This window comes from Gossypium hirsutum, chromosome A03, assembly GCF_007990345.1.
Source record: "Gossypium hirsutum isolate 1008001.06 chromosome A03, Gossypium_hirsutum_v2.1, whole genome shotgun sequence".
Classification (NCBI taxonomy): domain Eukaryota; kingdom Viridiplantae; phylum Streptophyta; class Magnoliopsida; order Malvales; family Malvaceae; genus Gossypium; species Gossypium hirsutum.
This window is the reverse complement of record NC_053426.1, coordinates 100,847,300-100,863,697: the sequence shown is the minus strand read 5'-3', so window position 1 is coordinate 100,863,697 and position 16,398 is coordinate 100,847,300. Positions and strand designations below refer to the sequence as shown.

The window sequence follows — 16,398 nt, the reverse complement described above, 5'->3', positions numbered from 1 at the left end:
GGAAAGGGCAATCTGAAATCTGAAACCATGTAGCCAGTACATATGAGATTGTTTTCTCCTCACATAAGAATTGTTATTACTTGTTAGGATCTGAATGCAGCTAAAAAGTTAACAATAAACAAATTGAGAAATTGGGGTTTGAATTTAATGTAGGCAAGAGACTAGAGATTAAGGAAACCGGAGAAATTATTGGAGCGTTAATTGTGTTTATACTTTATGGTACCATGGATGAATGACCTTATTTATGTTCTTTAGCCAAATGAGCAGTTCCTAGAATTGTGGGGGAACAATGGTCCTCACCCTTCTGTCTTTCCCACTTGTATCCTGTTAATAGGCTGTCAGAAAAAGACTGGGATCGCATCTTCAAATAATCCAATCTGCTCATCCTACAATCTCAACTTTTTCTTAAGCATTCATATATGTTCTGTTTGTATCAGATATGACTACACTCCATATAGATGCATATGCAAACTATGTTGGCGACAAGATGATGCGAATGGAAAAAACCAACATCAAATATTGACCCGCAGGAGAAAACTACAAAAAAATTTGAACCCAATAATCTGAAGGATGGTAGAGTTTGGAGATGGTTCACTGGGCTTTAATAGAAGTCCAATAATGGACATACCCACTATGTTATGTAAGATGTCCTAAATAATCTGCTTGTGAGTTGTAATGTAATAGCATTCAGCATTTTGGGATTTAAGGCGATATGGAAGTATCACTGAATGTACATATTTGTTTGCAGCACTACTTTGCACCAGCGTATGTTTGTTTTTCATCATGGAGTTGGGAATTGGTGAAAATGGGCAAAGATGGAGTTTCTAGTGATGGAAGCGTAGTATTGAGGTTGCATGCATGGCTTGAGCATCAAGCTTATAAGCTGTGTCCAACTTCACACTGATGGGAAGAACTTGTTGAGATTGAAAGGCAAGGCATAGAACTCCTCACTTCTTGCATCTTTTTTAAATGATTTGAACTTCTCCCACAAGTGCATGCCACGTTCCCTCTTAGTCGCATTGTCTTTCCCGTGCAACGTCACATCAAGAAACATCGCCAATGAACCCGCAACAAATGCTTCGGATGAGAACGGTACATTTATCATGTCATTGAACTGCAAAAAGGAGCAGGAATAACTATGTTTTCTGCTAGAGTTGTAAAAAGGGGGTAAAAGGGAAACAGATAGTTACCCATCTGGCGCCGGTGTGAACTGGACCGAAACCGTTAATTGCTGTGTACTCGTTGAAGTACTGCGGTATTGATAGTCCCATGAAAACAGAGAAACCTAATATAAACTTTATTTTGAAGTTGTTTAGGTTACAGAATTGAAGCAAGCTGAGACCCCCTGAACCTGAACCATGCAATTAGCACAAATTGTTGAATTATGGAAATCTTGAATGGAACAGTAATGGTATATAGCTTGATTCCAACCGAACTTACCAACATATCCAAAGAAAAGACAATATAAAGCTGCAATGATTGGACCTGGAATTGATGCGAAAACAGCTCCGAATTTTCCTGATTAGCAGTGCATGTATACAAATATGATAAAGTGAGTGAGACAGATCAGAGAAAGACAGAGAGAGATTGGCATTTAAAACTGACCAAGGATGGAGAAGAAGATCATGAACCCTGCAGATATCTGGACAACTCTTCTGCTTCCGACACGTGTCATTGCCAACAAACCGCCATTCTCGCTGCCGCAGTTCACAAAGGAGTTAGATGAACAAATATTGTTTTACTTGTGTGCCACTAGTTTCAGGAAAGAATCTTACACTGAAACGGATGACCCATTCCCAGTTCCAAATATCCCAGAAAAGAGAATGCCAATACCCTAGGATTGAAGCAAAACAAGCCAAATTAAAAGGGGGATTGCAAAGAGATTAATACTGTACTCGTCATGTTAAAAAATCCACCAAGCAAATTGATTTAAGTCATAGCAATTTGCAAATTAGTAATTTTATCAGTTTATCTTTACCTGCCAACCGATACCACGGCTAAGAATGGAAGGGGGCATTGGAGTTGCACTTGCATATCTTGCAACAGCAAGGAAGGTACCAGTAGACTGTTTAATCATAAAAACATTACAGAAATGAACACTTCACACTAAACGATTATATGCAGTAGCTAAGAAAATGAAATCTTTCAAATTTAGGAGACAGTATCATCTTATACACCCAGATTGCATTGAGATTTAAGATAGTATAGCAGGAGCAATCCAAATTTCTGCCTATTCAATTAAATTATCATAGAATATTTACTATACAAACTGTAATCGTATGGTGCAACTGTACTAGACATAAGATAAACATGATTAACAAACATGATTATAAACATGAGAAGCAAACCTCTACTAAAGCAACAAATGAAGCTGCCATCATAGCAAAAGCTTCTCCAGCATCGAATGTTGGAGCTCCCCATTGAAAAGGATATGGAACTCTTATCCTGTTCATGAAATGTAGTACAGTAAGTCAGGGAAATAATCAATTAAATAAGCATTATCATTCTTATACAGACAGTGAATCAACGAACTCAAGTATATTGACTAGCAAAACCAACTTATGGTCATCATTTGGTCAAGTATATTCCATTGCACATATATTCAAATAATTTTTTAGTGGTTATTGTCGGGCCAAATTTAACTCTCTAAATAATTGAAAATGTAAGGAATCCCACACAGGAACAAGGAGATTTTTGCCTAAATAATCAATTCTATTGCACAAATAAAATTTCTTAGAGGTCATTTTGGTACAAGTTTCAACTTATTTTTTCTACTCAAAATGTAGTGAATCATACATTTCTAAGTTGTGCCAAGGGTTAACGGGCAAGAGAAAAGTTAAACTTGGTTCAATAGCTACCACTAACAAAACAAATTATTTAAATATATTGTGCAAAATGATAGTGTTGCTATGTATTAGAATATACCCATACCCCATACCTTGCCCATACCTTTCCCATACCTACCCATACTTTGGAAAGGTCAAAGTTATGGGCACCAAATATTTTATTTAGTGTTGGGCATGGGAAAATAGCAATTTTTGGTCCCTAAGTGAATAGTGACTTTGCAAGGTGGCCCTTGAATCTCAACTATAAATAGGCCAACCATTGCTCATTCTCATCATCCCACATTTGCCATTCTCTACTTAAGGCATTGTTCTCTCTCCCTATTTGTAAAGTTTCACTTGTATTTTGGAGTGAAATATATTTGGTAGTGCCCGAGGACGTAGGCAAGATTTGCCGAACCTCGTTAAATTTTGGTGTTCTTTACTATTTAATGTTCATATTTTGTGAGTGTGATTGTAGTGATTTATTGTGCTATTAAATTACGATAGAGGGATATTCTGGCTAGGAAAGACTTGGTACTTAAGTGATCCTCGTGATTCACCTCTCTTTCCTGGGAATTGAACTTAGTGTGATTTTTTAGTACAATAATTTTACTCTTTCACACGCTTCCGCGCAACAATTGGTATCAGAGCAAGGTTCGTACTTGGGGAATACGACCGTTTACGGCACTATTCACGTATATGGCACTATTCACGTATACAGTACTATTCACGTATACGGCACTATTCACGTATACAGTACTGTTCACGTATACAGTAGTTGGGATTGAGAAGAAAAATGGCAGCAGCATCGTCATCAGCAAGGACTACTGTGACAAATGCAAAATTTGAAGTAGAGAAATTTGACGGTACCAATAATTTTGGTATGTGGCAATGTGAGATCCTGGATGTCTTATGTCAGCAAGAGCTAGATATAGCCCTTGAAGAAAAACCTGACAAGATGGATGACAAGGAGTGGGCCAAGATCAATAGACAGGCGTGTGGTACAATCTGCCTATGTTTGGCCAAAGAGCAGAAGTACTATGTCATGAGGGAGACATCAGCGAAGAAGTTATGGGATACACTGGAAGAAAAGTTTCTAATGAAAAGTCTTGAAAATAGGCTTTATATGAAAAAGAAACTTTATCGATTCACGTATGCACCCGGTATGTCGATGAATGACCATGTGAACTCATTCAATAAAATTTTAGCAGACTTGCTAAATTTGGATGAGAAATTTGAAGATGAAGACAAGGCACTATTATTGTTGAATTCCCTTCCTGATGAATATGATCATCTTACCACCACATTGCTTCATGGGAAGGACACGATCACATTTGATGCAGTCTGTAGTGCGTTGTATAGATCTGAGACTCGAAAGAAAGATAAAAGAGATCACAGAGATACAACCGCAGAAGTCTTAACAGTAAGAGGTCGTTCACACAGCAGCAAACCTGGTAGAAGGGGTAAGTCCAAAGGGAGACCCGCCAAAGATGAATGTGCCTTTTGTCGTGAGAAAGGGCATTGGAAAAAGAATTGTCCTAAGTTACAAAAGGGCAAGTCTATTTCTAATGCATGTGTAGCGGAGCATGATGAGGAGTCAGACTTTAGCTTGGTTGGCATGGCAATGGCATGTCAAACGGATGAGTGGATATTGGATTCGGGATGTACTTACCATATGTGTCCTAATAAGGACTGGTTTTCTAGTCTTGAAGAACTAGAAGGTGGAGTTGTTTTTATGGGCAATGATAGTGCCTGTAAGACAATGGGTGTAGGTACAATCAAATTGAAGAACCATGACGGCTCAATCCAAGTTCTGACAGATGTTCGCTATGTACCCAGCTTGAAGAAAAATCTCATCTCATTAGGGGCCCTAGAATCTAAAGGGTTCACAATCACTTTGAGAGATGGATTACTAAAGGTAGTAGCTGGGGTATTGACGGTGATGAAAGGCACTAGAAGAAATAACTTGTACTATTTAAATGGAAGTACAGTTATTGGATCAACATCAACAGCTTCTGCGAAAGATGCAGATTCAGAGGCTACCAGGTTATGGCATAGGCGATTGGGACATGCTGGTGAAAAAGCTTTGCAGACTTTGGCGAAGCAAGGCTTGTTGAAAGGTGCAAATTCTTGCAAATTGGAATTTTGTGAACATTGTGTTCTGGGCAAGCAGACGAGGGTAAAATTTGGTTCAGCAATTCACAATACGAAAGGAATTCTGGACTATGTTCACAGTGATGTGTGGGGACCTACCAAAGTGGCTTCTTTGGGAGGTATGCACTATTTTGTCACTTTTCTTGATGATTATTCAAGAAAAGTATGGGTGTATCTAATGAAAAGAAAAAATGAAGTTTTGAATGCATTTCTGAAGTGGAAGAAGATGGTGGAGACTCAGACAGGTCGAAAGGTCAAACGACTTCGATCAGATAATGGTACTGAGTACAAAAATGATCCATTTCTACAAGTATGTCAAGATGAGGGCATTGTGCGACACTTCACTGTTCGAGATACACCACAGCAGAATGGGGTGGCAGAACGCATGAATCGGACTATACTGGAGAAAGTTCGATGTATGTTGTCCAATGCTGGATTGGGCAAGGAATTTTGGGCTGAGGCAGTTACATATGCGTGCCATCTAATTAACCGATTGCCATCAGCTGCAATAAATGGAAAAACTCCTATGGAGATGTGGACTGGTAAACCTGCTACTGATTATGATTCTTTACATGTTTTTGGTTCCACTGCATATTATCATGTAAAAGAATCTAAGTTAGACCCAAGAGCAAAGAAAGCATTATTCATGGGTATAACTGGTGGTGTAAAAGGATACCGTCTCTGGTGTCCTGATACAAGGAAGATTGTTTTCAGTAGAGATGTAACTTTTGATGAATCAACCATGATGAAGAACGAGGATTCACAAAAGGATGACAAAACCAGTAGTACTTTGCAGCAGGTGGAGTTTGAAAAGGTTAATGATGATCCAGCTAATATTGAAAGAACAAATGATGAAGAAGTTTCGACCCAAGAACTTCTACAGCAACAAGATTCAATTGCATATAGGAGGCCAAGAAGAGAGATTCGTAAGCCTGCTCGCTTTGACGATATGGTGGCCTATGCACTTCCAATTGCAGATGATGATGTTCCTTCCACTTACACAGAAGCAATAAGTAACTCTGATGGTGTAAAGTGGAAGCAAGCTATGAATGAAGAAATGCAGTCTCTTCATAAAAATAGGACTTGGGAGTTGGTGAGACTGCCCAAGGGAAAGAAGGCAATTGGATGCAAATGGGTATATGCAAAGAAGGAAGGATTTCCTGGTAAAAATGAAATTCGATACAAGGCTAGATTGGTAGCAAAGGGTTACGCTCAGAAAGAAGGAATAGACTACAATGAAGTGTTTTCTCCAGTTGTGAAGCATTCGTCTATTCGAATTTTGCTAGCCTTGGTTGCGCAATATGACATTGAACTAGTTCAGCTTGATGTGAAGACCGCGTTTTTACACGGTGATTTGGAAGAGGAAATCTATATGACTCAGCCAGATGGATTCAAGGTTGCTGGAAAAGAAAATTGGATTTGCAAACTGACAAAGTCGCTTTATGGATTGAAGCAATCTCCGAGGCAGTGGTACAAGCGATTTGATCAGTTCATGAAAGGGCAAAGGTACACAAGAAGTAAATTTGATCATTGCGTGTATTTTCAGAAGCTACAAGAAGGAACTTTCATATACTTGCTCTTATATGTTGATGATATGCTAATAGCATCTAAGAGCAAAGTTGAGATTGAAAGATTGAAGACTCAACTCAATCTCGAGTTTGAGATGAAAGATCTAGGAGAAGCTAAAAAGATTCTCGGCATGGAAATATGTAGAGATAGAGCTCATGGCAGAGTTAGCTTGTCTCAGAAGCAGTATTTGAAGAAAGTACTACAGCAGTTTGGTATGAACGAGCAGACCAAACCTGTAAGTACCCCGTTGGCTTCTCATTTCAAGCTTTCTGCACAACTATCTCCTTCGACGAATACAGAACAAGAATACATGTTGCAAGTTCCGTATTCTAATGCAGTGGGTAGCTTGATGTATGCAATGGTGTGTACAAGACTCGACATTTCACAGGCAGTTAGTATAGTGAGCAGGTATATGCATAATCCTGGAAAAGGACATTGGCAAGCTGTGAAATGGATTCTACGGTATATTCAGAAGACCGTGGATGTTGGATTACTGTTCAAGCAGGATAGTACACTTGGTAAAGGTGTTATTGGGTACGTTGATTCTGACTATGCCGGTGATTTGGACAAGCGAAGATCAACCACCGGTTATGTGTTTACACTTGCTGGAGGACCAATAAGTTGGAAGTCTACACTACAGTCTACAGTTGCATTGTCAACCACAGAAGCCGAGTACATGGCTGTAACAGAGGCTGTAAAGGAGGCTGTTTGGTTACAAGGTATGGCTAAAACCTTGGGGTTGGTTCAGGAGCATATTAACGTGTATTGTGATAGTCAAAGTGCTATTCATTTAGCAAAGAATCAAGTCTATCATGCACGTACAAAACATATCGACGTACGATTCCATTTTGTGCGGGAAATTATTGAAGAGGGGAAAATTTGTCTTCAGAAGATCAAGACTGCAGATAATCCCGCAGATATGATGACCAAGGTGGTAACAGCAACCAAGTTCGAACATTGTTTGAACTTGATTAATATCCTGCAAGTTTAACAGTTGAAGAAGGCACTATCAAGTATTGTTGTCAAAAGCAGAAAGAATTGTGTGAAGATAAGATTATCCTAATCAAATCTTCAAGGTGGAGATTATTAGAATATACCCATACCCCATACCTTGCCCATACCTTTCCCATACCTACCCATACTTTGGAAAGGTCAAAGTTATGGGCACCAAATATTTTATTTAGTGTTGGGCATGGGAAAATAGCAATTTTTGGTCCCTAAGTGAATAGTGACTTTGCAAGGTGGCCCTTGAATCTCAACTATAAATAGGCCAACCATTGCTCATTCTCATCATCCCACATTTGCCATTCTCTACTTAAGGCATTGTTCTCTCTCCCTATTTGTAAAGTTTCACTTGTATTTTGGAGTGAAATATATTTGGTAGTGCCCGAGGACGTAGGCAAGATTTGCCGAACCTCGTTAAATTTTGGTGTTCTTTACTATTTAATGTTCATATTTTGTGAGTGTGATTGTAGTGATTTATTGTGCTATTAAATTACGATAGAGGGATATTCTGGCTAGGAAAGACTTGGTACTTAAGTGATCCTCGTGATTCACCTCTCTTTCCTGGGAATTGAACTTAGTGTGATTTTTTAGTACAATAATTTTACTCTTTCACACGCTTCCGCGCAACACTATGTCAACACACTCTCCTAAGACCAGCTTCCGTTTTACTCGTCATGCAGAGGCGAGCTACCAAGAGTTTGTTGCCACACAAGCCTCTTATGAAAATAATTATAACTCGATCTTCTTTCTTAATATGTTTCAACTTATTTTTTGCTTGCAAGAGTTTTTCTTTTTTAAAATGGCAATGCACCTTCATATTTTTAGTTCTTTAATAAATAAATAAAAAAAACTAAATTCTCTGCCAAATGTATTGTTAACAAGATATCAGGAATTGGAAACTGCGCTAGCTGAAGCAAGTCCTCAAATAGTTGCAAAAGCCAAGTGCTCTCTTGAGCTGCCATCATCGTTGCATGGTACTTTGCTTTTGTGGTTGACATAGACACTACAAGTTTTTGCTACACGAAGAAATTGTTCCAGACCAAAGCATAAATACGTATCCAGTGGGGTATCACGTGCACCTACAATAGTTAGTATCACAATAGCCAACTAACTTGCACTCTCCACTGGTTTTTGTACATAATATTGTTCAAATTTCATTGAACTGCTTTCAAATGAGGTTTCTTTGGATTTTGCATGTAGCAATTCATAATGACAACTACAAAAAAAAAAAATTCATCCCGTTATAGTTAAGTAGATAAGACTGCTTGTCAATTATCAATACATCATAGCATTTTGTAAATCTTTCCCTTAATTAGCACATATTTTGGCATTTGATTCTAGCGTCATTGAAATTGTCTTGCACTGGAGCATTCCAAACTTTTTTAATGAATGCTTCAAATGCTTTTGTCGGCGGAGAAAGAAAATCCTTTTTTAGTGTAATCAAACTTTAGACTAAGGAGTGTTTGAATTGTCCAAGTTCTTTAATATGTAAGCGAATTGATAAATTTATCTTAGTTTGAAGAATTTCTTCCTCATAATTTCCTAGGTTAAATTTTGCTATTAGTTCCTGTACTTTTTAAATTTAAAATTTCAGTCATCACCAAATTATAAGTGTTAAATTTATTCAACTATGTTATTTTCAAAATGTGATATGACAAACATATTATCATATATGTAATGCCATGTTAACTTATTATTTCCTTATATTACTCACTAAAGAGCTAGTTAATGGATTAACGCCCGTTATTTGCATCAAGAGTGAAATTTCTAATTTTGAAAAGTATAGGAACTTAGAATGATCCAATTGGAAAATATGGACTAAATCTACAACTATATACATAGTACATGATTAGTATTTGAATTTAATTGAATGGATTTAACTGTCACTATTTGGGTTAATACTAAATTTTCAAAATTTGAAAAGTACAGAGATTAAAATTGATCAAATTAAAATACATGGGCTAAATCCATAACTTTTGCGAGGTACAAGGACTAATAACAAAATTTAACTTAATTTCCTATGATGATTAAATCATCTTCATAGACTAGCACGATAGTTAGTTTTTCTCTATTCACTTTGCCGAACAAATTATATGCTACATGTGCCACTAAATAACCATAATAACTAAAAAAATTCAACAATCTTGTCATACCAGGCAAGTGGCACGCTAAGAAAATGGAAGATAAAACCAAGCAAGAAAATGCTTGCTTTAAAGACAATAATTGAGAAAGATGTGCTCTATATGCGAAAACCTTGAAGAAAGCTTGGGATACATTCACCAAGCTATTCTCTAAAATGGACCATATGAAGCTCCAACTTCTAGAGAGTGAGTTGCTGTGAGTGACACCATGCTTTCATAAAGTAAAGTCATTATGTCAAGAGGTTTTTAAGTTGGATCCAAAAGCTCCTATTGTTGATACTATAATGAGACGAATCATAATACATAGTCTGAAGCCAAACTTTAGGAGTTTTGTTGTCGTTGTACAAGGATGACAAAAGTAGTCATCACTTGTATAATTCGAAAAATTCTTAGCCGATCAAGAATGCTTAGCTCAAGAAATGAGATGAGTCCCACTAAAGAATAAAAAGAGGCACTCTAAGCCGGCAGGGGGAATTCCAAGCAGTGTGACAATGGTGGGTTCAAGAAAAATGGTGACAATCTAAAAGGTTATGAAGGTGAAAGGAGACCTAGCGAAGGGGGACGTTTGAAAAACCATAACAATATTTGAAGGGAAGTGTTGTAATTGTGAGAAAAAAAGGGTCGCATGACAAAAGCTTGCTAGTGGAAGAAAAAGTTTGTGTAGAGTAATGTTGTTACTTTTAATAATGAAGAAGAATGAATGAGATGACAAACTTGTGGCATATGCGACTAAGCCACGTTAGCTATTCTAAGCTAGATGTGATGAATGGACTTTCAGAACTTGAAGTGAGAATAAACACAAAATGTGCAAGTTGTAAGTATGGAAAAGCATATCAATTATTGTACAAAAAGTCCAAATTTTAAATCAAAAGAACCATTAGAGTTAATCCACTCTAATGTGTTTTGGGCAGGTTAAACAAGCTTCCATTGGTGGGATGAAGTGCATAATGACCTTTATTGTTGATTTTTCAAATATTTGTGAGTTTATTTTGTGAAGGAAAGATTTGTGAGGCTCTTTCAAAGTTCAACGAGTTTAAAGGGATTAGGAAAACAAAGATTAGTTAAAGGGTCTATTATCTACACATTGATAACGAGAGATAGTATATTTCAAACGAAACTTCCTTCAAGAATGTCGAATTCACTATCAATTCACATGCGCTAGCACTCCACGGCAAATCGGCGTGGTGAAAAGGTAGGCACCTGGTAGAAATACTCCAAAGTTTATGCTTCATGCAATGAATATTTCGACTAGTTTTTGGGTTGATGCAATGAGAACTGTGACTTTCGTTATTAATAAGCTTCCTCAACAAAGGTTGTCTTCATTGTCTTTTGAAAAATTGTGGAACATGAAACCTACCATTAGCTAATTTCAAGTATTTGGATGTGTATGCTATGTATTTACACCTGATCACTTACGTAGCAAAATGAACACAAAATTTGTTAAATTGTATTTTTGTAAGATATGATAGTCAAATACAAGGGTGGAGATTTTGTGGTCTTACAACTGAAAAATGCTATATGGCCCGAAATGTGGTGTTTAATGAAGCATCTTAATGGTGGTTATGAGACAAGAAATTATTGCCAGACACAAATACTCTCAAATTGCAGTCTTCTTAAATCCAGTTGAGTCTAGGAGAAACTGAAATTACAAATAATGGTGGAGATGTTGAAGGGGAAACTGTTGTTCACCAATGATCAATCAAAGATAGCAAATTAGAAGCACCAAATCCACTTGGAAGATCAAGAAGAGTTAGGAAGTCAAATCTCAAATATGGTAATGTTACCATAGTAGAAGAGGGAGATGCGAAAGAACCAATGACATTTGAAGAAACATTCTAGAAGCGAAAGTGGATTGAAGCAATAATAAAAGAGGTTGTCGCACTTGAAAGAAATCAGATGATCTGGGAGCTCGATATACCAAATCCAAGAAATGTGGAGCTTATCTCTTACAAATGGATTTACGAGATGAAACGTCATATTGATAGATGAATTGAGAAGCACAAGGCTCAGTTGGTAGCTTGAGTATTCTCTCAACAATATGGACTACCACTAACAACTAGCTAGGACTGGAACTTGTGGCAATTGGATGTGAAAAATGCATTTTTGTATAGGGAGCTAGGTTGGGAGATCTGCATAGACTAGTCGATGGGTTTTTAGAGTCTAGATCATCTTGCGTATGTGTCTGAGCTTCAAAAGGTGCTTTATGGATTAAAGCAAGCAACAAGTGGTAAAGATGGCAAGATTGTTGAATTTCTTACTCATAGTGGTTATTCAGTGACACCAGTAGGCTATAGTTTGTTTGTAAAAATGAATGGAGGAAAATAAGCTGTTATGCTAGTATATGTAGATGACTTAAACATCAAAGGAGATTCTGAGGAAGAAATTCTCCGAATTAAAGAGAATTTATTAATTTGTTTTCATATTAAATAACTTAGAACAACTCGAGCGCTTCCTTGGCTTAGAGGTTGATTATACTGAAGAAGGCATTTTTCTCCACTCATAAAGTATATCCAAGCATTTATTAATAATTTTATAATACTCAGGTGCAAGACAATTTCTACGCGGATATAACTAAATGCCAAAATGTGTGCTACTGAAGGAAAATATTCTGAATGAAGGTGCTACCATGTATCAACAGTTGGTAAGTAGTCTTACCTATTTAACTTTAACAAGACCATGTATTTCTTCTGTAGTTTTTATTAAAGCCGAGGAAAAAAAAACAACCAACTTGAACCAAATTATTTGGAGGAGTTATGGAACATAAGTTTAAAAGTCACGCTTACCCGAAATCGAATTGAATTGTGCTTTTTATTTAATTAATTTTAGGTTTTTATGATATAAAAAATAAATGTTTTATATTTAAAATGGTGAAAATAATTTAAAAATTCTTAAAAATTTATTATTTTTTAAAAATATTTATGAAAAAAATCTTAAAATCTTATCAAATAATATTCAAAAGCCATAAAACAAAGTTAAATTTTATCAAAATAAGCTTAAAAAATCAAAATAAAAAATTAATATAAAAAACAAAAACCAAACTGAACTGAATCAAATTATAATAGAGGATTCAAAAAAATCTAAAAAATCCAATCAAACCGAATCAATATATTTTGATTATGAGTTGATACATGAAAAAAAAAAAAAAGAAGAAGCAGAAGAAGAAAGAAGCAGTTTAATGAGTTTTGAGACATATAAAGAGTACGTTTAGCTACGGTATTATGCAAAAAAAAAAAAAAGTGGAGATTATAAGTTAGTTGGCTATTGTGATGCTATTGTGATGCTATGTAGTTGAACGTGGCACCTAATGGTTGAGTACGTCTTTTCACTTGGGACTAGAGTAATTTTTTAGTGTAGCAAAAGACAAGTGATAATGTGTTTGTTAACCACAGAGCAGAGTATCGTGTGGTGAGGATGGCACCTCAAGAGAATACTTGACTTTTCCAGCTGTTGAAGGAGTAGAGTTTCCAATTGCTTTATATTGTGACAGAGAATCTAAGTTTTTTATGCTTGAACTGGCATTATCATTTTATTAGAAATAAAATCGAAATTAAGTTAGAAACATATTAAGACAGAAGACCAAATTGTAGATTTATTCACGCGAGGCTTGTGTGGAAACAAATTTGAAAACTTCTATCGTAGGCTTGGCATGACAAACAAAATGAAAGCTAGTGTTGACGTAGCAACCCCATTATTTTGTCAACTTTATTGCATAATATATTTAAATAATTTGTTAATGGTAATTGTAGGATCAAGTTTAACATTTTATCTTAATCTTTAGTCAACTAAAAAAGTTATATGAAAATAAAAAGCAAGAGCATTTTGTGTGTATATAAATATATAACTCAAATCCATGCAGTATAGACATCACTCATTTTCTCTATGTTGGGTGCACCAGCTCAATTATTGAGATTTCTATTGACTTCCAAATTATCTTATTTCTAAGTAGTTAAATTTTGCTCAGTAAAGTATTCCATCTCAAGAATAATAGATGCCTGAGATAATAAAAATAAATTTACGCATTCAAGCTGAGATTAAGTGTGAAAATGCAAACCTTTTAGGAGATTGATAACATCTAGTGTCAATATCAGGATAAGAATGAAGAAAGAAAGAGCCTTACCAAGGAGAAGCACCTATAATCCCAGCGCGATCGGTCCGGCAGCTTATTTGAGTTTTTGGTCCACTGTTCTTATATGCTCCACCAACAGTCAGCAGGTGAGCATATATCCACACAATCACAACTGAGAATATGACAGCAAAGCGGTCAAACACTTGCCGCTCCCCACGTGTAATATGAGGTATATACTGCCAAAAAAAAAACCCTCATCGAGGTGATTGTTACAATTCAAAAACAGTTCTTGTATGGTCAAGCATTAACCATCTCTTTGTGTCATTACTGCTTCAAAAAACAAAGCGGGTTATCTTTAAATAAAAAATCTAAATTACCTGTGAAAAAACTAAGAGAAGAATGATCTCTGGTAACCCTATCTCTATGCATTTGGCAAGCTGCAAAATTTATAACCAGAAAGTGAAAATGATGAATCAATTTAATAACAAATGTTCCAAACAAAAAATGTTGATGCCATACCACAGGAAATCCAAACTCATAGAGTCCAAAGCCAGAGAGAGCAACCAGGGGAACAGCTGACAGAGGACTTAAGAACCTACAAAAGCATTGAAAGATCTACCAATTAAACCCACTAATCTAATAGACTTGGACCCTGCATTCAACCAATTAAATATAACAAGAAAAAGCCCAAAAAGTTGCTTATAAAAGATTATTTAACCAACATCATACTTACCTTGCAACATTACGCCAAAGGCCACTAAATCCGAGGACAATCTGAAGGGTCGAGGCAACAATGAGGGCACCTTGGATTCCACGCATTATCTTCTCAAATTTCTGCATACTCAATAGAGGATCCACTCAATTCCGGGATTCTGTTATCATAAGTTACAAGAAAAAGAACAAAACTATAGGGTCTTAGTGAAGCTACCTCTTGAGGATTTACAATGTCAGTATAGCGGCCAGCCAAGATGATGGAAATGGTGGTTGGCATGTAGGTATAGGAACCTCCAATCACTGCTGGTAAACGGGTACCAAACAATGTTTGAAGCAATGTGTTCACACCAGCCACAAATAGCAATGTCTGAATCATCTTTGCTTTCTCTTCCTGATGCAAAGAATTGTACTTACAGGTAAACAACATGCAAAGCTTCTGACAAGATCCACATAAAAGAAACGACAAGCATGAAGAAAACTAATTGACTGTTACTGTCTGTGTCAAGCATACATTTCCGCCTCCCATCTGAGGAACTAGAGAGGTAGGTATGAGAACAGTTGTCCCAAGCATCACCAAGTAATGTTGAAATCCCAATAATATAGCCTCAGCTGCAAATGCAATGAGATACAAACCCACATACAGTTATCACATAGACATTCCAATACAAGACTTGAATGTATGAGGAATATTGTAACTAAATGAGAATTAACATCATTTTATATTAGAACATTGGAAAGGTGACGAGGTTGGGATTGATAACCAACAATAAGGAATCAAGATAAAATAGTTTTGAATTGATAGAAACTCACGCCAAGGAGGAGGACTAGTAATGCAATAAGCAACCCCAGGCAGCTGCTCCTTAACTGGATGCGGCTGTAATTCATCTTGCTTTGGTGGTGGTGCAGCTCCTCCGCCACCACCTCCTCCACCACCACCCCCTCCTCCTGCCATTTTTTCTCTTCCTTCTTCTTAGTTTAGGCCTTCCTTAAAAACCAAAACTTTCTCTAAGCCTCAAGCTAAAAAACCTACTCCTAATAGAAAATCTTTGAAAACCAGCAACAGAAGTTAAAACAAAAGAATCTGAAAACCAGAAAGGTGGTGAGAAACTGCACTGGAATGACAGTGAAAAAGAAGAAGAAAGAAAAAGGGAGTTACAAGAAGATAAGCATTAACAGTGAAAGAACTATTTTCTCAATATATAAAGAAAGTGTCATTGCATAAAAGGGAAACGCCAGAAGAATGCAATTAAGTACTGAATGGGGGATGAGGTTAAGCCTTAAGGCCTAAGGTGGTGCGTTCTTATTGTGCACCTATCCTATGACAGGAGATCAACTTGGGGAGAAAGAAGGAATCATAAGATAAAAGAGAATGAGAGAAAAGGCGTGAACTGTGAAGTGCGAACATGAAAAAAGGCAAAAATTCCTCTCTGTCTGTGTGTGAAGTGTGAACCAAAGGAATCTCTTTCTTTGCCTTGATTTCTTTTTGATTTTCTAACAATTCTTTTTCATTTTCTTTTGATCACGTAAAGATAAAGTCTTTCACAACCTACATGATAAAAGCATCTCCGCCAGCCATCATCTTTAGCAAAGCTACTTCAGATTCTCCCACTAATTATTATTTAGTCTATAAAAGAAAAAGAAAACGTTCAAATTTGGCAAATATCAAATTTGAATAAAGCTCTTCTGTTGGAGCTAAGTGCAACAAATAGCAAGGTTCAACAAAAAGCTTGCCGAGCAAGAATCGAGACTTGCGGCAGAAACAAAGAAGAAAAATGAAATAAATTTTAAGCAAAGCTAAAATAGAGAGTATATGGATGAAATCTTGATTGAATTCATTCATATTTTTTTAAAATGGCATAAAGCCTATTTATACAAGCTTACAACTTAACAACTTAGTTGGAATACAACTAAGTTTCATCATTAC

The 16,398-nt window shown here is 36.4% G+C and overlaps 1 protein-coding gene across 1 annotated transcript; it reads right to left on the bottom strand.

Moving 5' to 3' along the window:
* Positions 1–497: 497 nt before the first annotated feature.
* LOC121220289 (nucleobase-ascorbate transporter 7) lies at positions 498–15,989 on the bottom strand. The gene is made up of 14 exons (XM_041099951.1): positions 15,285–15,989; positions 14,986–15,083; positions 14,689–14,865; positions 14,494–14,594; positions 14,280–14,355; positions 14,138–14,197; positions 13,812–13,996; positions 2,349–2,445; positions 1,979–2,065; positions 1,776–1,834; positions 1,606–1,697; positions 1,441–1,518; positions 1,191–1,351; positions 498–1,114 (listed from the first exon to the last, which is right to left on the bottom strand). The coding sequence occupies exons 1-14, from the start codon at positions 15,424–15,426 to the stop codon at positions 896–898; spliced, it is 1,632 nt and encodes a 543-aa protein (XP_040955885.1). The 5' UTR covers positions 15,427–15,989; the 3' UTR covers positions 498–895.
* Between the last annotated feature and the right edge of the window lie 409 nt (positions 15,990–16,398).